This window comes from Geotrypetes seraphini, chromosome 9 (genome assembly GCF_902459505.1).
Source record: "Geotrypetes seraphini chromosome 9, aGeoSer1.1, whole genome shotgun sequence".
Taxonomy (NCBI): Eukaryota; Metazoa; Chordata; class Amphibia; order Gymnophiona; family Dermophiidae; genus Geotrypetes; species Geotrypetes seraphini.
The window spans coordinates 3806586-3828661 of NC_047092.1; the positions used below are offsets into that span (position 1 = coordinate 3806586).

The following is a 22076-nucleotide window of genomic DNA, read 5'->3' on the forward strand; positions in this document are numbered from 1 at the left end:
ACGCAGCGTTACAGGGAAATACTTTTAAAACTAAGAGGAGGAAATTTTTTTTCACTCAGAGAATAGTTAAGTTCCAGAACGCATTGCCAAAGGCTGTGGTAAGAGCGGATAGCGTAGCTGGTTTTAAGAAAGGTTTGAACAATTTCCTGGAGGAAAAGTCCATAGTCTGTTATTGAGAAAGATGGGGGAAGCCACTGCTTGCCCTGGATCGGTAGCATGGAATGTTGCCACTCTTTGGGATTCTAGAATCTTGCTATTCTTTGGGATTCCGTATGGAATGTTGCCACTCTTTGGGATTCTAGAATCTTGTTACCCTTTGGGATTCCGGAATCTTGATGTTCTTTGGGATTCTATATGGAATGTTGCTACTCCTTGGGTTTTGACGATTGTAAGTGTTGATATCAGAGTTACAATTGAACTTGAGATGATCCACCTTCTGATGATCCATATAAAAATTTCAAAATATAAAAGTCTAAATCAGTTATTTTAACTAGGAAAAGCTGTAAGTATCTTAGAAAAGCAACCGATGTGCTTCTCTTTCTAAAATCACTCCCCATCTAAGGAGGCCCAGCCCTCATACGACATGTTGAATTTCCTGCCCTTTACCTTGTTGCTCCTGCTGCCGGGTCCGCAGGGGATGCATGCTTCCCTGCCGTACACCTGGTGCACAGAGAGGTAGGTTTTGGGGGGACATTCCTTGCATTGGTTGCTTTCCTTTTCAATGTAGTGTCCAGCTGGACAGGGGACACAGGAGGAGCCAGACTGCTGCAAGCCCAAAGCACAGGCCCGGCAAGTGGATGCAACCCCATCGATGGCATTGGTGGCTGTGATGGAGTAAATCTTCACCACGTCCTTAACGTATCTTCTGCTCTGGAGCAAGAGAAGAGGGAGAGAAAAGTCTCAGAGCAGAACAGAGGGGCAGAGGCAAAAGTCATTTCTTATTTTCTTTACCAGTTCTTGTTCCTGATTTCTAACTCTCTGCAGAAATCATAAGCTTACTCCTTTTACTAAACTGCGTTAGGGCGTGCTAGAAACTAACTCCAGCATTGAGCTGGCATTAGTTCTAGCCGCATAGTGCCGGGTTAGCGTGCGCTAAAAACTCTAGAGTACCTTAGTAAAAGAAGCCCTAAGTCCTAAAAAGATACATATGTACAAGAGGTCAGTTACCCTTTCTAGGGTTCAGGGAAATTCTTTGATGCAATCTGAGTTTCGAGGATTTGAATTCAAACTGAAAAGTGAAGCGGCCATAATGAACCCAGTTCCACTGGTTTATAGTTTCAAGTTTTCAAGTTTATTAAAAATTTGATTAATCGCTTAATCCACATTCTAAGCGATGTACATGTTACTAAAATTACAATAAAAGGGGAATAATACACTGAATAAAACTAAACATATTATTGACAAACAAAAAAAAAAAACAAAAAAATACTATTGACAAAAACGAATAAAAAAAAAAAAAAAAAAAATACATAACAAAACATGATACATGAGGAAAAGCGTGGGTAAAAGTTACAATATATACTAATGGTGATGTAGTTATGTCCAAGACGGAACTCTTCAAGAAGAAGAATTGTATTCAAAAGTGAAGGTTCCAAACTTTAAAAAAAAAAAAAACTAACTTTGTTCAGATGGGGGGATTATGTCAAAGGATTGTTGTCCGAATGGAAACTTCTGGAAGATGCAGGAAAGCAGTGGGCAAAACTGAAAGGAGTTATTGGAAGGATAACAAACCATTTTGAAAGAAAAGTAAATAGAAAGAGGAAAAAGAAGGCCGCTTTGGTTCTCAAAAGCAGTAGCTGAGAAGGTAAGAAAAAGATCACAGAAAGAGGAAGACAGGAAAAGTTAAGAGTCAGGAAAGCAAAGATGTAAATGGAAGAAATAATAGCCGACACAGTAAAATGCGGGGACAACACATGTTCCTATAGACAGATAGGAAGAGTGCAAAAGTGTCATTGTGAGACTTAAAAGGAGAAGGGGAGAAATACGTAGAAGCTGATAAAGATAAGGCGGAATTGCTTAACAAATATTTCTGTTCCGTGTTCACAGCTGAAGCGTCGGGAGTGGGACCTTAAAAAACATAACATTTCTGGAATCCAGTGGATTATACTAGAGGTAGGTCTTGTCAGACAAATCTGATCAATTTCTTTGACTGGGTGGATAAAGGGAGAGTGCTAGATGTGGGGTATTTATTTATTTTAAAATTTTCTATCCCGCTAATCTACTAAGCGGGTAACAGTTGGTACATATACAAAAAGTAACCAACTTTACATATTCATTAATTCATTACCAAATAAAAACACTTATTAAGAACCATCATCTTGAATCCAAATCACATAGCAGTGCTCTGTCATCTACTGATACTAATCTAATCTAATCCTTAGGTTTGTATACCGCATCATCTCCACGTTCGTAGAGCTCGACGCGGTTTACAGTAGGAGAAATAGGAAGGAACTACAACAGAGGGTTAGAGGTAGAAGTGCTATCTCCTCCTCTCCCTATTGGCTAAGGCTCTTAACATTTGCATCTCCTCTTCTTATTGGCTAAGGCTCTTTATACCTGCATTGTGAGGTCATAGAGCTTTATGATTATAGAAACATGATGGCAGACAAAGGCCAAATGGCCCATCCATAGCATCCACTATCTCCTCCTCTCCCTATTGGCTAAGGCTCTTAACATTTGCATCTCCTCTTCCTATAGGCTAAGGCTCTTTCCACCTGCATTGTGATGTCATAGAGCTTTATGGTTATAGAAAAAGAGAAACATGATGGCAGATAAAGGACAAATGGCCTATCCAGTCTGCCCATCCGCAGCATCCGCTATCTAATCTAATCTAATCTAATCCTTAGGTTTGTATACCGCATCATCTCCACGTTTGTAGAGCTCGACGCGGTTTACAGTAGGAGAAATAGGAAGGAACTACAACAGAGGGTTAGAGGTAGAAGTGCTATCTCCTCCTCTCCCTATTGGCTAAGGCTCTTAACATTTGCATCTCCTCTTCTTATTGGCTAAGGCTCTTTATACCTGCATTGTGAGGTCATAGAGCTTTATGATTATAGAAACATGATGGCAGACAAAGGCCAAATGGCCCATCCATAGCATCCACTATCTCCTCCTCTCCCTATTGGCTAAGGCTCTTAACATTTGCATCTCCTCTTCCTATAGGCTAAGGCTCTTTCCACCTGCATTGTGATGTCATAGAGCTTTATGGTTATAGAAAAAGAGAAACATGATGGCAGATAAAGGACAAATGGCCTATCCAGTCTGCCCATCCGCAGCATCCGCTATCTAATCTAATCTAATCTAATCCTTAGGTTTGTATACCGCATCATCTCCACGTTTGTAGAGCTCGACGCGGTTTACAGTAGGAGAAATAGGAAGGAACTACAACAGAGGGTTAGAGGTAGAAGTGCGAAGAAAATTTAGAGGACTTGGGATGCCAAGATATAAGAGTTTCCTTGATTCCTAAATTGGAGGGAGACTTACATTTTTTGAGAAAAGCCAGGTTTTCAGATGTTTGCGAATAGTTTTAATTTGTGGGAGGATCTGGTGGTATTAGGGTTTGAGGAATTCCAAGAAAGAGGGATAAAGGGAGGGAAGATACCATATAGGATTTTGAAAGTTAAACAGGCGCATTTATAGTGGACCCTGGCGATTATCGGAAGCCAGTTGGCCAGGAGCGGGGAGACATGGTCAAATTTACTTTTAGCGAAGATGAGCTTGGCCGCGGCATTCTGAATCCGTTGGAGTCTGTGGAGGTTTTTCTTAGTTAGGCTTAAGTAGATAGAGTTGCAATAGTCCAATCTGGAGAGGATGATGGATTGGATAAGGAGGGTAAAATGTTTTTGATGGAAACAGGATCTAACTTTCCTCAGCATGTGAAGGCTGAAAAAGCATTTTTTTTTTACCAAGGATTGGAGGTGGTCATTGAAGGACAATGTGGAATCAATGATGATGCCCAAGACCTTGCTCGAGAACTCAAGCTGCAGATAGGAGCCAGAGGGTAGTGGGATGGAGGTGGGTAGGTGATCTAGTTTTGGACCGAGCCAAAGAAGTCTTGTTTTGGACTCATTCAATTTCATTTGCACAGTGTGGGCCCAGGATTGTAGGTTCATTATACAAGAGGATATGTTCAGAGACAGGTCGGTGAGGTTCGAATCGGTCTCGAGGAGGACGAGGATGTCGTCTGCATAAGTGTAAATTGTTTGAAGGGGGGATAGGTGGAGGAGTTTTAGGGAGGACATATAGATGTTGAAAAGGATAGGGGATAGTGGAGAGCCTTGCGCTTGCGGGACTCCCCAATTCGGTTTCCAGGGGGAGGATGAGGTGCCATTCATGTTAACAATGTAAGAACGAGAGCGGAGGAATTTAGAGAACCAACCTAGGACTGTGGAGTTGATACCTATCTCAGAGAGTTGGTAAACAAGAATATCATGGTGAACAACGTCGAAAGCAGCAGAAAGGTCAAATTGTAGGAGGACGGCGAACTTGTTTCGAGAGTGAAGTTGTTGAACCCTTGAAATCAGGGAAGACAGTAGGGATTCAGTGCTGAAGTTAAGACGAAAGCCATATTGATAGGGTAAAAGAATAGAGAATCTCTCTAAGTATGATGAGAGTTGGGAAGAAATGATGGACTCTAGCATCTTGGTTAGGAGAGGGATATTTGCAATTGGGCGATAGCTGGATGGTATGGAAGGGTCAAGGTCAGATTTTTTCAGTAGTGGGGTCAAGGCGATATGACCCATTTCTGGGGAGAAATGGCCCGACTGAAGGGCGGAGTTTATGAGAATGGTGATAGAAGAAATAGCCTGAGCGGGAATGTTCTCGTATAGGTAGGAGGGGAATGGGTCCAAGGAGCAATTACAGGATTTCAGTTTGAGGCAGAGATTGAGGACTAGGGATTCAGATACGCACTCAAAGGTGGTCCAGGATCTGTCAGCTGGGATAGGGTTGGAGACCATTAGGGTGGGAGTGGAATCGGTGGGCACTAGGGAGTTGTAAGAGACTGAAGGAGGGAAGGAGCATCTCAAGGAAGAAACCTTATCGTTGAAGAATTTTGCTAGAACATCGGCTGAGGGAGAGGAGGGGAGCACTGTGGGGTCTCTTTTGGAGGTTAGGGAGCGCCAGATGTTGAATAGAGTACTGCTTTGATTGTTGGACCTGGAGATTTTCTCACCATAGAAGTTCAAGTAAGAAAAGCTTTCTCCAATAGGCAGGTCTTTGGCAATTTTTTGAAAGATTTAAAGTCTACACATAATCTTAATGTCCCTTTCAATGAGTTCCAAAGTCTTGGGCCTGCTATCGATACATCAGCCAGGGTTTTGGTAATGCACTCCCTGATTCTTCTCCTCAATTAACCTCATAGTTGATTCTGACCATAAATTTTGGTTTGGAGTAAACCTTCTCAAAATCAGGTACCATAAAGAAATGCCACAAAGAGTCATAAGAACATAAGAATTGCCACTGCTAGGTCAAACCAGTGGTCCATCATGCCCATCAGTCCGCTCACGCAGCGGCCCTCTGGTCTAAGACCAGCACCCTAACTGAGACTAGCTCTACCAGCGCACGTTCTTGTTCAGCAGAAACTTGTCTAACTTTGTCTTGAATCCTTGGAGGGTGTTTTCCCCTATAACAGCCTCTGGAAGAGAGTTCCAGCTTTCTACCACTCTCTGGGTGAAGAAGAACTTCCTTACGTTTGTACAGAATCTATCCCCTTTCAATTTTAGAGAGTGCCCTCTCGTTCTCCCTACCTTGGAGAAGGTGAACAACCTGTCCTTATCTACTAAGTCTATTCCCTTCAGTATCTTGAACGTTTCGATCATGTCCCCTCTCAATCTCCTCTGTTCGAGGGAGAAGAGGCCCAGTTTCTCTAATCTTTTGCTGTACGGCGAGGGGAGGCCCACGAAAACAGAAACCATGAAGAAAACCAGTGGGACTGGACAAAAAGCTTTCCAAGGAGCCAATAGGGATGAAGTCAGATGAAGTCTATTTCAGTCAAAAGGTAGAAACCCAACACAGTACTGTGTTTCGGCAAATCAGTAGGCCTGGATCAGTGATCACTGTAAACTATACGCTGCTGAAACTGTCAAAACATCAATAGGTTGCTGAGAGTTTTGCAATTTTGATCATGCAAGGGCTGCCTTTCATTTCATCTTCTGTTCACCTTCCCCTCCCCCCTTCCTTTACTGACAACAAAACTACCTTTAAGACATGTTATTTTACTGCTTAGTTACTAACTAGGTTGGACTGAAAAAAATGAGACCTGTGTTAAAATAGTTATAATATAACCCATTTTAATGGCAGCTCACACTGGTAAAATACTTTATTAAAGGGGAAAGTTATTTCACTTTGGCTCAAACTGGATCTATAATCCTTTTATGATCAAACATCTTGGTAATTCCTTTTGTGACATATCCCAGGGTGCCTAATTTTCTGGAGCATGTGCAAAAGAGTGTGAAACCTCTCTGGACGGCTCCTGAAGCTCAGGCCAAGCGCTAGGGATGCCCGAAAACTAGCTTTGATATGCTTTATCATACTCTCCTTATGAGGGCCTTGGGTTCCCTGGGGACTGAGACTGACTGTACAACAAGAGATTTTCAAAGGAGCCCAGGTTCTCTGGGGGGGAGGGGGGCACCCAACACTGCTACAACACATCATACAAAGGCAGCAGAGTAAGACAGGGGTCAACCAGAAGAGGACACTGCAACCTGAGAACTGCGTCATAGATCTGTAGGCGGGTGACCTCAGAACCAAGATTCCCTATCTTAAATTATCTTTATGCTCCTGATAAACATGCAATACTGGTAAATGGTCAAAGCAACCATTTGTTTATCGTTCAATGACCTACATTGTGGAGTGGAATGGGTTTACCCAGAATCACAGCAAAACTCTGGCTCTCGTACAATCAGACAGTGCGACAAGCCCACAGCAAAACAAGTACATTGCTTACATCTTGCAGCTGGTTTGTTCTTTGGAAAGCCCATGTGAACATGTACGTGGCATTCTTGGAGACGATGTAGGTGTAGGACTGCTTCTCCTTGCTTCCTGTCCACGATTCCACCACGCTGGTGCTCTTCCGGTTCATATCCTGAAATAGTACCAAAGAGACACATGTCTGTAAGCTCCGTCGATCAGAGACTCTCTGTGTAATGTACATCTGGCAGCACTATGGGAATAGTTAAAAAAAATAAACACGTACAACTTTTCGGAACGTCCCAACACCCATGGCCACATGGTTGCATATCAAGTCTTGTTCTGATTAAACTTTACATTGGATGACAAATAAGTCTCGATTTGTTCAAACTTTACATTGGCTGGAAGACATTGTGTCAGACCCCTATGCCTTTGCTTTTCGTTGATTTTACAGGGAGGGCAATCCTTTGTACCCTGCTGGTTTTCTTACCTTGTTGGGTTTATTTTTTTGCAGAGCTATGGATGTGTCGTTTGCATACACAGGAAATAAAAGACTGCTACAGGGCTACATTTAGGCGTGTTTATCTACGCCCATTCACATGAGAGGCTAAAAGTGCGCCTCTCATGTGGACTTATACAAGTCTTCTACAGCCGATAAGGAATCCGTGCTTAACGAACTTATTTTGGCACACTTAGAGAACTGCCCCCTTGTGACCGTCACTGTCCTCTGGATTCTAGATACAGCATCTAAATTTGGGCACATGCCAAGATGTGAGCACGACTTAGATGGTTAATGAGCTCTTATCCATCACTAACTGGATGTTAACATAGTAAATGATGGTAGGTTTAGACCTGTGTGGTGTCTCCAGTCTGCCCAAAAGTCACATTCATTCAAAAGGCAACAAACCAGTAATTATTCAATTTACTTGCTGAGTTCCAGTATAAGATGTTTTCGCCTCCCCTTCGAGATAGGTAAGACCTGTACTCAAGACAATTTGATTGTGATATAAAACATGCATAACTGCACCCGATTCTTCTAGCTGCATTTGGGACAGAGACCACAGAAGTCTGTTCGGCATCGTCTTCACTTCCCCGCTGCTGGGGCTTCCATATAAGCACCACTCCTGCGTATTTTAAATGAAGTTATCGGTTTTGATCTGTCAATTTTTGTGTCAACAGATCAAAAACGATAACTTCATTTATGATGTGCACTTGTAGAAGATGACACGGGGACAGAATTTGTCCCCATGGTTAAACATTGGAAACCATCCCAGTGTCATTCTTTAAAGAGAGAGGGTAGAATCAGAGCCACTCACCCTCAAGCCTTGCATTGAAGAACGCTGGTGTAGAAGGACTGAGGTTGACATAGACACTAAAGAAGGACACAGGATGGTTTCCAGCCAGTGACCCTCAAGCCTTGCATTGAAGAACGCTGGTGTAGAAGGACTGAGGTTGACATAGACACTAAAGAAGGACACAGGATGGTTTCCAGCCAGTGACCCTCAAGCCTTGCATTGAAGAACACTGGTAGAGAAGAACTGAGGTTGACATAGACACTAAAGAAGGACACAGGATGGTTTCCAGCCAGTGACCCTCAAGCCTTGCATTGAAGAACGCTGGTGTAGAAGGACTGAGGTTGACATAGACACTAAAGAAGGACACAGGATGGTTTCCAGCCAGTGACCCTCAAGCCTTGCATTGAAGAACGCTGGTGTAGAAGGACTGAGGTTGACATAGACACTAAAGAAGGACACAGGATGGTTTCCAGCCAGTGACCCTCAAGCCTTGCATTGAAGAACGCTGGTGTAGAAGGACTGAGGTTGACATAGACACTAAAGAAGGACACAGGATGGTTTCCAGCCAGTGACCCTCAAGCCTTGCATTGAAGAACGCTGGTGTAGAAGGACTGAGGTTGACATAGACACTAAAGAAGGACACAGGATGGTTTCCAGCCAGTGACCCTCAAGCCTTGCATTGAAGAACGCTGGTGTAGAAGGACTGAGGTTGACATAGACACTAAAGAAGGACACAGGATGGTTTCCAGCCAGTGACCCTCAAGCCTTGCATTGAAGAACGCTGGTGTAGAAGGACTGAGGTTGACATAGACACTAAAGAAGGACACAGGATGGTTTCCAGCCAGTGACCCTCAAGCCTTGCATTGAAGAACGCTGGTGTAGAAGGACTGAGGTTGACATAGACACTAAAGAAGGACACAGGATGGTTTCCAGCCAGTGACCCTCAAGCCTTGCATTGAAGAACGCTGGTGTAGAAGGACTGAGGTTGACATAGACACTAAAGAAGGACACAGGATGGTTTCCAGCCAGTGACCCTCAAGCCTTGCATTGAAGAACGCTGGTGTAGAAGGACTGAGGTTGACATAGACACTAAAGAAGGACACAGGATGGATTCCAGCCAGTGACCCTCAAGCCTTGCATTCAAGAACGCTGGTGTAGAAGGACTGAGGTTGACATAGACACTAAAGAAGGACACAGGATGGTTTCCAGCCAGTGACCCTCAAGCCTTGCATTGAAGAACGCTGGTGTAGAAGGACTGAGGTTGACATAGACACTAAAGAAGGACACAGGATGGATTCCAGCCAGTGACCCTCAAGCCTTGCATTGAAGAACGCTGGTGTAGAAGGACTGAGGTTGACATAGACACTAAAGAAGGACACAGGATGGTTTCCAGCCAGTGACCCTCAAGCCTTGCATTGAAGAACGCTGGTGTAGAAGGACTGAGGTTGACATAGACACTAAAGAAGGACACAGGATGGATTCCAGCCAGTGACCCTCAAGCCTTGCATTGAAGAACGCTGGTGTAGAAGGACTGAGGTTGACATAGACACTAAAGAAGGACACAGGATGGTTTCCAGCCAGTGACCCTCAAGCCTTGCATTCAAGAACGCTGGTGTAGAAGGACTGAGGTTGACATAGACACTAAAGAAGGACACAGGATGGTTTCCAGCCAATGACCCTCAAGCCTTGCATTCAAGAACGCTGGTGTAGAAGGACTGAGGTTGACATAGACACTAAAGAAGGACACAGGATGGATTCCAGCCAGTGACCCTCAAGCCTTGCATTCAAGAACGCTGGTGTAGAAGGACTGAGGTTGACATAGACACTAAAGAAGGACATAGGATGGTTTCCAGCCAATGACCCTCAAGCCTTGCATTCAAGAACGCTGGTGTAGAAGGACTGAGGTTGACATAGACACTAAAGAAGGACACAGGATGGATTCCAGCCAGTGACCCTCAAGCCTTGCATTCAAGAACGCTGGTGTAGAAGGACTGAGGTTGACATAGACACTAAAGAAGGACACAGGATGGATTCCAGCCAGTGACCCTCAAGCCTTGCATTCAAGAACGCTGGTGTAGAAGGACTGAGGTTGACATAGACACTAAAGAAGGACACAGGATGGTTTCCAGCCAGTGACCCTCAAGCCTTGCATTGAAGAACGCTGGTGTAGAAGGACTGAGGTTGACATAGACACTAAAGAAGGACACAGGATGGATTCCAGCCAGTGACCCTCAAGCCTTGCATTCAAGAACGCTGGTGTAGAAGGACTGAGGTTGACATAGACACTAAAGAAGGACACAGGATGGTTTCCAGCCAATGACCCTCAAGCCTTGCATTCAAGAACGCTGGTGTAGAAGGACTGAGGTTGACATAGACACTAAAGAAGGACACAGGATGGATTCCAGCCAGTGACCCTCAAGCCTTGCATTCAAGAACGCTGGTGTAGAAGGACTGAGGTTGACATAGACACTAAAGAAGGACATAGGATGGTTTCCAGCCAATGACCCTCAAGCCTTGCATTCAAGAACGCTGGTGTAGAAGGACTGAGGTTGACATAGACACTAAAGAAGGACACAGGATGGATTCCAGCCAGTGACCCTCAAGCCTTGCATTCAAGAACGCTGGTGTAGAAGGACTGAGGTTGACATAGACACTAAAGAAGGACACAGGATGGATTCCAGCCAGTGACCCTCAAGCCTTGCATTCAAGAACGCTGGTGTAGAAGGACTGAGGTTGACATAGACACTAAAGAAGGACATAGGATGGTTTCCAGCCAATGACCCTCAAGCCTTGCATTCAAGAACGCTGGTGTAGAAGGACTGAGGTTGACATAGACACTAAAGAAGGACACAGGATGGATTCCAGCCAGTGACCCTCAAGCCTTGCATTCAAGAACGCTGGTGTAGAAGGACTGAGGTTGACATAGACACTAAAGAAGGACACAGGATGGTTTCCAGCCAGTGACCCTCAAGCCTTGCATTGAAGAACGCTGGTGTAGAAGGACTGAGGTTGACATAGACACTAAAGAAGGACACAGGATGGTTTCCAGCCAGTGACCCTCAAGCCTTGCATTGAAGAACGCTGGTGTAGAAGGACTGAGGTTGACATAGACACTAAAGAAGGACACAGGATGGTTTCCAGCCAGTGACCCTCAAGCCTTGCATTGAAGAACGCTGGTGTAGAAGGACTGAGGTTGACATAGACACTAAAGAAGGACACAGGATGGTTTCCAGCCAGTGACCCTCAAGCCTTGCATTGAAGAACGCTGGTGTAGAAGGACTGAGGTTGACATAGACACTAAAGAAGGACATGGGATGGTTTCCCTTGGTTATCCGCTGGGACAAAGACAAATTCTGTCCCTGTGTCATTCTCTAGGAGTGCTGCTTAATTGGCACCCATTAAAATCATTGTGTGCTTCTGGTTGCACGCTATTTTACTGTATAAGGCATGGTGCCTAACTCCGCAAACACGTAACTCAAAAGGGGGTGTGGCCATGGGTGTCAGGGCGTTCCAAAAAGTTGTACGCATATAGAATATTGGGTAAGTTCTAACTTGGGCACCAGGTTTCAGCAGGCTTAAGGGCGGTGCCTTATCTTAGGCTCCAAAAATGGCCCCAGGCGCGGTTCTATATTTTTGAGTGCCATTTAGCGAATCTGAATAATTGCGGTGGTGTGATGGTAAGCAGCTCTCTCTCCAAAGAAATACAAAATAACCTCAGCCAAACTCATCATTTCCTAATCATTTTACTATTAGGGAAGCTTTTCATCTGACTTATTTAACTATAAGTTCATATTTTATATTGATCACTCTCTCCTCAAAAATGGATTTCCTGACCTATTAACCCTCTTTCTTCCTCCCCTCTTAAAGTCAATCAATTTGTACCTTTGCTTAATCTTTGTAAACCGTATAGAACTTCACGGTATTGCGGTATATAAGCTGTTATTATTATTATTATTATTATAAAAGCCTCTGAATCCTGGGCCTCGTATGACACTTTACCAGTGTTTGTGCCACACTTAAGACTTACAAAGTTCCACCGATTACTGAATCTAAGTGTCTCGTAATCATCTTAAGCACTCCTGGTTGAACCCAGCCTGGCTGATGAGGCAAAGGAGCCCCGTTATCATGTACTCACCACCATGAAGTACAGCACGCAATCCGTAGAGCAGACAGACTCAAAGACAAAAGTGACACGTCCAAGCTCCACCCCAGTCGCACCCGTCACCGCTGTTTGGGGTCTGCTTGCAAAAAAAAAAATAAAGAAACCAACACTTCCAAGTTAAGAAGAGAACGAAGAAATTCACTTCCGCCATGACTAATGTTTCATTACAACTTCTCAACCAGGGTCTCCCAGCCTACTGTGGCTAAAGAAATGCAGAATAAGAAACTCAAAGGCAGTCGGTCTCCACAGTGGTGCAAACTCAAGGAGCAGATCACTGAGATAAAGTCCAAGAAGTTTATTCACCACAACTTAAAACAACTAGACCACCACAGTCGTGTTTCGCCCAGGCAAGGGCTGCGTCAGGGGCTTACAAAACCAAGCGGTGTGTTTCATCCAATGGCTAGAGCAGCTGCCTCAGCACCCTGTGGTCGTGAATTTGATTCCCACTGCAGCTCCTTGTGACTCCTTGCCCCGGGTGCAAAATAAGCACCTGTCTAAAATAAGTAAAACACTTTCATTGTAACCTCACAGGAAAAGCAGTATAGCAAGTCCTTTACCTTTTACCTACTTGACAATCCTCTCTAGTAAAGGGGTAGCAGAACTTCTTGATGATCTGATCCTTGTATTTGCACCAAAGCACCATTACTACACAGTGTGATTTCTACGCTCACTTTCTGTCAAAGCTGCTGCCCTGTACCATTACATAAGTGAGGAGATGCCTAACGTCTCCCGCTCACGAACAAAACAATCTGCTAGATCACTGTACAGTTTTCTCTCCTCCTCCTTTATGCCACCTCCCTCTCCCTTCCCCAACCTCCCATGTGCCTCCATCCCAGCTCCCCCATAGCTCCTGCATGCCTCCCTCCCACCTCCCCCTAAGCTCCTGCACACCTCCCTCCTGCCTCCCCTGAGCTCCCATGCACCTCCCTAATGCCTCCCCCTGAATTCCCATGCACCTCCTTCCCCTGAGCTCCCACACACTTCCCTCCCCTGAGCTCCTGTGCATCTCCCTCCCACCTCCCCCTGAGCTCCCACACACCTCCCTCCTCTGAGCTCCTGTGCATCTCCCTCCTGCCTCCCCCTGAACTCCCAAGCACCTCCCTCCCATGAGCTCCTATGTACCTCCCTCCCACCTCCCTCCCCTGAGCTCTTGTGCATCTCCCTCCTGCCTCCCCCTGAGCTCCTATGCACCTCCCTCTCACCTCCCTCCCCTGAGCTCTTGTGCATCTCCCTCCCGCCTCCCCCTGAGCTTCCACGCACCTCCCTCCCACCTCCTTCCCCTGAGCTCCTGTGCATCTCCATCCTGCCTCCCCCTGAGCTCCTATGCACCTCCCTCTCACCTCCCTCCCCTGAGCTCTTGTGCATCTCCCTCCCGCCTCCCCCTGAGCTTCCACGCACCTCCCTCCCACCTCCTTCCCCTGAGCTCCTGTGCATCTCCATCCTGCCTCCAGCTTTCTGCCACCATCACTGCTGCTAGGGAGTGTCTCTTTTCTGCTGGCACACTAGCTTTCAAAGATGGCACTGCCATATGAAAATCTCCTTGGCTGAAATTTTCCTAAGCTCAAGAGGTCTGACTCCCCCTAAAACTATCATCGTCTTCAGGATGAACCTCAGTTTTATGACCCCAAAAGCATCAGAGAGCTCATTATTGAAAACTAAAACATTGTAAATAAAAGACAATCACATCGTTTACAGTCCTAGAGACATCTCCATTATCAAACCTTATTTTTCATGAAAGTATAAAGCAGTATTTACAACACAGGATCCCTAGCTGTAGCGGGGAGTGAAGGGTAAAGTCATCATATTTTAAGATTTGCCCATCAGTAATCCGATATTAACATTAATTGAAGAGTGGAAAATTTTCTCACTTAAATCCTGGAATGTGCAAATTTAGGATCAGATAATCGTTGTCGGAGCCTCCCGACCCACTCTGGATATGATCACCAGCCACCTCCCAACCTATGGAGAAAACAAATCATTTCATGGTCAAAAAGAAGAGGATTACTGACAAAAACGAAGAGGTGCCCTGAACCCAGAAAAGACCCATATTTCACTCAACCAACTATTCCCAGGAAAGACGCCCATGTGTCAAAGGAGCGAAGCTGCCCATTGGACTTGGTGCATAACCCACATTCCCAGAAAGACAGAAAGTTCACTAGGATCAGGTCCCGACTTACCGTTCATTCCATCGCACTTGGAATTCCCCACGTTGAAACATGATGTTTTTACATTGGCGGGGAGAACATTCCACCATTTGTACTCAAAGCCTAGGACTGGCTCTGTACCAGCGGGACATGGCCGGCACTCTACAAAGAGGAGGAACAAGGAACATGAGCTGAATCAAGACGTTGACGTTCCTCCTAGACAACAGAATTTGCATCCGACTAACTCCAAAAATTAAGACATGTTTCAAAGAATCGGACCTTTGACACCAAAACTCTGAAATAGTAGGTAACAGGGCAGTTTTCTCTCCGGCCGTAACCAGGAGGGAAAACACTTTCAGAGCAATTTAAACAGCCAAAAATGGCTCTTCTCTGTTTAACTCGCTTGTTCCGGGCTAACCGAGCATCTTCACCAGATAATAATAATAACTTTATTTTGTATACTGCCATACCCAGGGAGTTCTAGGCGGTTCACATCAATTAATTAAGGTTACAAATGATGAAATCATTGGAATTAACAGTTTAGGAATGTACAGGTCATTGAAGTTGACAGGAGTATACAAGAGTGTACAATAGGAAGGTAATATTTATTTACAGGAAAATACAGGTCATTGAAGTTAACAGGTTAAGCGAGTACAATAAGAAGGAATAAGTGGAGGTTCACGTGCATTGATGGGAGTTGAAGAAGTAAGGCATAAGGTGCAAATACAGTAGCCCCTTCCCCCTACATAGGGTTACCAGATGTCTGGATTTACTCGGACATGTCTTCTTTTTAGAGGACTGTCCAGGCATCCATCCAGGTTTGAAAACCATTGACCTCATGTCTGCATCTGGAAGGCAACACGATGATGTCACGCACATGTATGCATGCGCATGACATCAAAGAGTCCCTCCAGATGGGGCCCCGAAGAGACGGGTTTGATGGGGCTGGGATTGGGGGGGCAGAACGGGGCAAAATCTGGCAACCCTACCCCTACACACTGAGATGGGAATGCCAGTCAACCATCTACCCCTGTCCTACATGAACTCACTGGCATGTTTAAAGGCACAGTATCCCCACTCTCTGAGGTAGTAATTTATTTAATCTTGGACAGCTGCACCCTGTAAGCAATTCCCATTTCAAACAGCCCTGTATCGCTAAAAGAATCTCACCGTGGGTCCCCTCAGAGTATGTCCCTTGGGGGCAGGGCGAGCAGGACGAGGAACCATTGTTGTAGAAGCCAGGATTGCAGGGCGGACACGTCTTCCTCTCTCCAGAGGGAGGGAGTTTAAAAGAGTGCGGAAGATCGTCCCGGCAGATCTTTGGCTCTATCCACTTGTACATTACCCGTGTCTGGAAAAGAGATACAAGAATCTCAGTCTTAAAGGAGAGCTTCATATCAAAGACCCACTGATGACACTTCTCTCTAGTAAGTAGTACTCTAGTCCAGGAGTGAGCAAGTCTGGGCCTCAAGGGCCGGAATCCAGTCGGGTTTTCAGGATTTCCCCAATGAATATGCATGAGATCTATGTGCATGTACTGCTTTCAATGCATATTCATTGGGGAAATCCTGAAAACCCTCAAGGAGGGACTTTGAGATCCCTGATTTAATGGTTTAGCTTTTCTAGATTGGCCCCATATACTACAAATTAGTTTCCTAGACTGCTTAATAATTCATACTTCATCTTGAAATGAAACCTTGCACATCCCTGATTAAGCACCTCATAACCCAGGATGAACCCATTCCTTCAGGATGAAGTACTATGCCAAGTCCAGCAAAGATGAAGCCCAGCTGCACTGTATTATTTGTCTCTGCTCCATTCCTGGTCATGCTCTATTCCCCCCCTGAATCTTGGATGATAGAGGTACTTCACCATAAACTGAGAAGGGGGGGGGTGTCCAGCTATTCTCTCCCAACTAGATCTCAGGGCATGTTGAAAATGTAAAGTCTAGAATCGATACCGTCTTAGTTCTAGTTTTGTGCTCTGGAGAAGCATCTCAGCCCGGTCTATTGAGGTTGGCGGTGAGGCCAAGGGCAACCTGCCTGAAAAGGCTCCAAAACTCACCTTCCCCTCCGTGTCACATGGCGTGTGAATCTGAAAGAAGTCTTTACTGGTGCAGGCTGGTCGCTCTGTGCACACACTGGATCCTTCCTCTGAAATGTAAAAATAAGCATTCAAATTCCAAAACAAGAAAGCAATTTCATAGACCGGTGAAAAGAACAAGCCAGTTCTGGATAAGTTCTCTTAAAGGAGAATATGAATCATTTTAAATCCACGCAGGAGGCGATTTACCCTTTCAGAAACACACCTCACAGATGTAGTGAAGAGCTAACAGAGGACTGAAATCAGAAAATGACACAGGGACGAATTTATCCTCGTGTCATTCTCTAGTTGAAATATCACCTGGATGCCAGTTGCTGTGCCCCTAGGCCAATTGCAGCAAGGGTACATAGCGAAACTTCACATCAGTCTCTAAGCTTGTATCAACCCAAACGTGACACACGCAGAAACAGGGGAACACACAGCCATCTCCATGGGGGAAACTATTTTACCCCAGAAATGGATTGAAGTCAAAGGGGCAAAGGACCAGCAGAGCCGACAGCCACAAGCATTTAGGCTGTGGCTCTGCAACTGCTCAGTGCACCCCTATTACTGCTGGAGTGGGAGGGAGAAATGTACCCAGAGGAGGAGATGTTCTGCCCTACATGGCAACCAAGCTGGGTACACCAGTCTTTACCGACAGGGATAACACAGGGTCACACATGTAAATTCATTGATCGCAAGAGTCACCCCACAGAAAAATAGAATTTGTTAGACGGCTACCATGAAATTGAGTGGAATAAGCCAATTCCCACTAAAGAACATTTTCAAATGAAGACTTCCGAGTCAACCAAAGTCTCTCCTCAGGTAGAAACCATCTGCAAACCAAGGAGGGGTCACTGTGATTACAGGAGGTAAAGTCACTGAATTAGGTTTTGGAGCTAATTATGTGTCAGGAGGTTGTGGTAAAAGCGGATATCGTAGCTGGTTTTAAGAAAGGTTTGGACAAATTCCTGGAGGAAAAGTCCATAGTCTGTTATTAAGAAAGACATGGGGGAAGCCACTGCTTGCCCTGGATCGGTATCATGGAATGTTGCTACTCTTTGGGATTCTAGACTCTTGGTACTCTTTGGGATTCCGGAATCTTTGAGATTCTATATGGAATGTTGCAACTCTTTGGGTTTTGGCCAGGTACTAGTGACCTGGATTGGCCACCATGAGAATGGGCTACTGGGCTTGATGGACCATTGATCTGACCCAGTAAAGCCATCCTGCTGTGATCAATTCACTTGGTGCTAACATACAACCCATCAAACTGCCGGATTATAAAATGAACTGGAGGTCCCCAGCTGTAAAATGAGCATGCACCTGCATACTGCGTGGCCTCATCACATCTGGAGCATGTTGTAGCCCCTTTCTCCGAGTAGGTGTTCCTTGCACACAGCTTACACGAGGAGGAGCCTGGCTGCTCGCTGAATGTGCCGGGCTTGCAGGGAAAACACTCCGACGTGTACAAAACTCCTAGCAGAGAATAATTAGAAGCATCACAGCTCAATCCATGTTTCAGTAATTCAGATGTGTTAAGTGCAGCCACCTCCAGGAAGGATAAGCAGCCTGCACATATCTACTTTCCCCACCAGCTTTGGAAGGAACTTAACTATAACCCAACTAGGATAATAGGGGAGGATATGACTTACCAGGCTAGAAAGAAGAACACCTCGCCTTGAAATATAAGCAGAAGAAGAAGAAAAGGCAAGGGAGGTGTCTTTTCAACCCATGATGAAGCCTTTAGTAGCAATCGTACGAACCTAAGGAAGTTCTTCTTCACCCAGAGAATGGTGGAAAACTGGAACGCTCTTCCGGAGTCTGTTAGAGGGGGAAACACCCTCTAGGGATTCAAGACTAAGTTAGACAAGTTCCTGCTGAAGAAGGACATACGCTGATAGGGCTAATCTCTGGTCTTTGACCAGAGAGCCGCCATGTGAGCGGACTTCTGGGCGCGATGGACCACTGTCTGACCCAGAAGCGGCAATTCTTATGTTCTTAATCGATGATAAAGTCTATATTAGAAACAGTGGTCCCAACAAGGATCCCATTAAGAACATAAGAAGTTGCCTCCGCTGAGGCAGACCAGAGGTCCATCTTGCCCAGCGGTCCGCTCCCGCGGCAGCCCATCAGACCTATTGCCTGAACAGTGGTCCCTGACTAATTTTATAACTTACCTCTAATCCTATCCCTATAACCTACCTCTACTCCTATCTGTACCCCTCAATCCCTTTGTCCTCTAGGAACCTATCCAAACCTTCTTTGAAGCCCTGTAGCGTGCTTCTGCTTATCACATCCTCTGGTAGCGCGTTCCATGTATCCACCACCCTCTGGGTGAAAAAGAACTTCCTGGCGTTTGTTCTAAACCTTCCCCCTTTCAATTTCTCTGAGTGCCCCTTTGTACTTGTGGTTCCCCATAATTTGAAAAATCTGTCCCTGTCTACTCTTTCTATGCCCTTCATGATCTTGAAGGTTTCTATCATGTCTCCTCTAAGTCTTCGCTTCTCCAGGGAGAACAGCCCCAGCTCTTTCAGCCTGTCAGTATATGAGAGGTCCTCCATTCCCTTTATTAGCTTAGTTGCTCTTCTCTGGACTCTCTCAAGTACCGCCATGTCCTTATTGAGGTACGGCAACCAGAACTGGACACAGTACTCCAGGTGCGGGTGCACCATTGCACGATACAGTGGCAAGATGACTTCCTTCGTCCTGGTTGTGATACCCTTCTTAATGATGCCCAACATTTTGTTTGCCTTCCTTGAGGCTGTGGCGCACTGCGCCGAAGCCTTCTATGATGTGTCTACCATCACTCCCAGGTCTCTTTTACTTTTGTTTTGACAGCATGTTGGACAGTGCGCGGTTTCACTGCAGAAGTGTTTTTAATTTCAGCGCCGTTTCAGCAAAGTGTCCCCTGAAGAAGGCGTCTTCTAAACGCCGAAACTGGGATCCTTGATGGGACCACTGTTTCTACTATAGACCTTATCATCCATTAAAGGCTTCATCATGGGTTGAAAAAACACCTCTCTTGCCTTTTCTTGGTGTTCGGAGGACATGACTTACCCACGGAGGGGATCTGAACTCTCACACCCAAATCCTCTGTCAGTAAAACGGGGGTTTCTCCTAACCAGCTCCCATGTGTTATTGATGTTGCTATATATAAGAATGCATTAATAATACTGGGATCAAAAACTGTTGGGTTTTAGAACTTGTTGCTCACCCAAAAAAAAAAAAGAAACCTGCACGCACCCAGCCACTCCCTAGAGGGAGCTTTGATCCCGACCAGTTCAGTATTGTTTTGTTGATAAGAAAAGTAATTTATGAAGAATGCATCACTAAACTTGGTGCATCATTCTTTATGCCTCATGACCATTATGCAAAGAAAAGTCCAGCCAGAGTCCAACCCTGAGATGTCCTGTCTGTCCAAATTAGATGGTAAGCTCTTCTGAGCAGGGACTGTCTAATGAATGTTAAATGTACAGTGCTGCATACGTCTTTCAGTGCTATAGAATTGATAAATGGTAGGTGTTCTAGAGTCACGTTCTTAAATTCAGACTTTCCAGCAATCACACACAATCTTTTCCTTTTCGAGTCCCAAAATTAAAGCCCCTCCTCCTCCAAAGTGTGCAGCTCAAGGTACATTTCATACCTTCAATCGTAATGTTCTTCACCAGCACAGGCTTCACCACTTTGGACCCCAGTAGAATCCCAGTAGTCCTCCAGTACAAAATGTTGGTGCCAGATTTCAGGGTTACCTGCAGTGAGAGGACGACAGATGGACTTAAAAGCTACAGAACAAATACTGTGCCTCCTCGTAAGATTCTGGCATTGCACTTCTAAAACCATGGTCCGGGACCCTAAGCCTTTTCTGTTTCACTCTTCTCAGGAGGTATGCACACCTGGAAAAGGCCAATAGCTGAAAACATACTTTTTTCCCCTTTAGTTCCTGTCTTTCTCAATTCCTGCACACCATCTAACTCCAGAAGTATCCAGAAATACAAACTTGGCTCTCCTACGGTAAAGAGAATCAAAACTATATCCAATTTTTGCCGATCTTTTCCCTTCTCATTTGCAAAAATTTGGAATGAGCTCCCGTCTGAGGTTGGATTACTTTCTCAATTACCAATCTTTCGGAAAATGTTAAAAACTCACTTATTTCAGAAATCTTTAATAGATTCATCCATGTCAAACTAATGGTTTTTGAGTAGAGATTCTCTTTCTTTACTCGATTTATGAAAATTTGTTAACCGAATTGAGCCTTTTTGAGGGATGAATCGGTATAAAAGACTAAAGACTGGATTCTAGAGCAGATCTGGTCAGGACCAGTGCCAAGCCCTGTGGCTACCTGGTGCTCGTATAAACACCCCAAAATAAAAGTCAAGTAACAGGTGGCACATGAGACCATAATCCAGCAACTAGCTCTCACCTGACACTTGCTTCCTGGCTTTAAATTCTAAGCTGAGACCTCACTTAGAAGTGTAGAAGGGGCCTAAGATCCAGAATTAGGAAAATACATTCTAAGAGGTGTCTTATTGATCATTTTCTCTAGGAAATTAATCAGAGTAGTAGCTCCTGAGACCCTAAAGCAAAGCGACTGCCAGACCCAAGGCCTCAGACAACCGGGAAAACCTGGACAAATCCTCTTTTTATAGGACTGTCTGGGATCCCAGACAGACTTTCTAACACCTGGCATTTGTCTGGGTTTTGTAAACGTCCGATGAGCTTCGGCCTTGTCTGGAGGGCCTCTGAGCGTGCGTGGATGACGTCACACACGCGAACCAAGCCCTCCAGACGCAGCTGGAGCTCGTCCAGAAGAAGAGAAGAGGGTTTGTGGGGGGCGGGGGCAGGGGTGGGAGGGGGTGGATGTGGAACTGGGCGGGGCTGAAGCAGAACGGGGTGGGGTGGGAGAAGTGTAAATAGTGGGGTTCCCCAGGGGTCTGTGCTGAGACGGCTGCTTTTAACAATGATATGGAGATGGGAATTAATTAATTTGCTGACGACACAAAGGGCTCCTTTTATCCAGCCACGCTAGCGACTAGAACTGCACACAGTATTTGAGGTGTGGCCGTATCATAGAGCGATACAGGGGCATTCTAACACTTTCATCCTTGTTTTCCAATTCCTTTCCTGATCATTCCTAACATTCTCTTTGCTTTCTTAGCAGCCGCCGCACATTGAGCTGAGGGTTTCAACGTACCCTCAACGATGACACCTGGATCCTTTTCCTGGGCAGTGACTCCTAACACAGGACCCAGCATCACGTGGCTATAGTTCGGGCTCCTCTTTCCCACATGCATCACTTTGCACTTGCTCATCTGCCGTTCTGACGCCCAGTCTCCCAGACCGTCTTGCAATTTTTCACAATCCTCTTGCATTTTAACAACAGAAAAGGTACAGAGAAAGGCGACAAAAATGATAAAAGGGATGGGACGACTTCCCTATGAGGAGAGGCTAAAGTGGCTGGGGCTCTTCAGCTTAGAGAAGAGA

The 22076-nt window shown here is 45.3% G+C and overlaps 1 protein-coding gene across 2 annotated transcripts in view; it reads right to left on the bottom strand.

The window, feature by feature from the left end:
• The window catches only part of ELAPOR2 (endosome-lysosome associated apoptosis and autophagy regulator family member 2), a 114328-nt gene that overhangs the window by 36374 nt on the left and 55878 nt on the right, over positions 1–22076 (bottom strand). For both annotated transcript variants that reach the window (XM_033959371.1, XM_033959370.1), the window contains exons 6-14: positions 20239–20344; positions 17919–18071; positions 16575–16663; positions 15681–15861; positions 14544–14672; positions 14235–14325; positions 12340–12442; positions 6947–7084; positions 607–870 (exon numbers count right to left, since the gene is read on the bottom strand). In XM_033959371.1, coding sequence (XP_033815262.1) covers positions 607–870; positions 6947–7084; positions 12340–12442; positions 14235–14325; positions 14544–14672; positions 15681–15861; positions 16575–16663; positions 17919–18071; positions 20239–20344 — 1254 coding nt within the window. The remainder of the gene's footprint in view (positions 1–606; positions 871–6946; positions 7085–12339; positions 12443–14234; positions 14326–14543; positions 14673–15680; positions 15862–16574; positions 16664–17918; positions 18072–20238; positions 20345–22076) is intronic.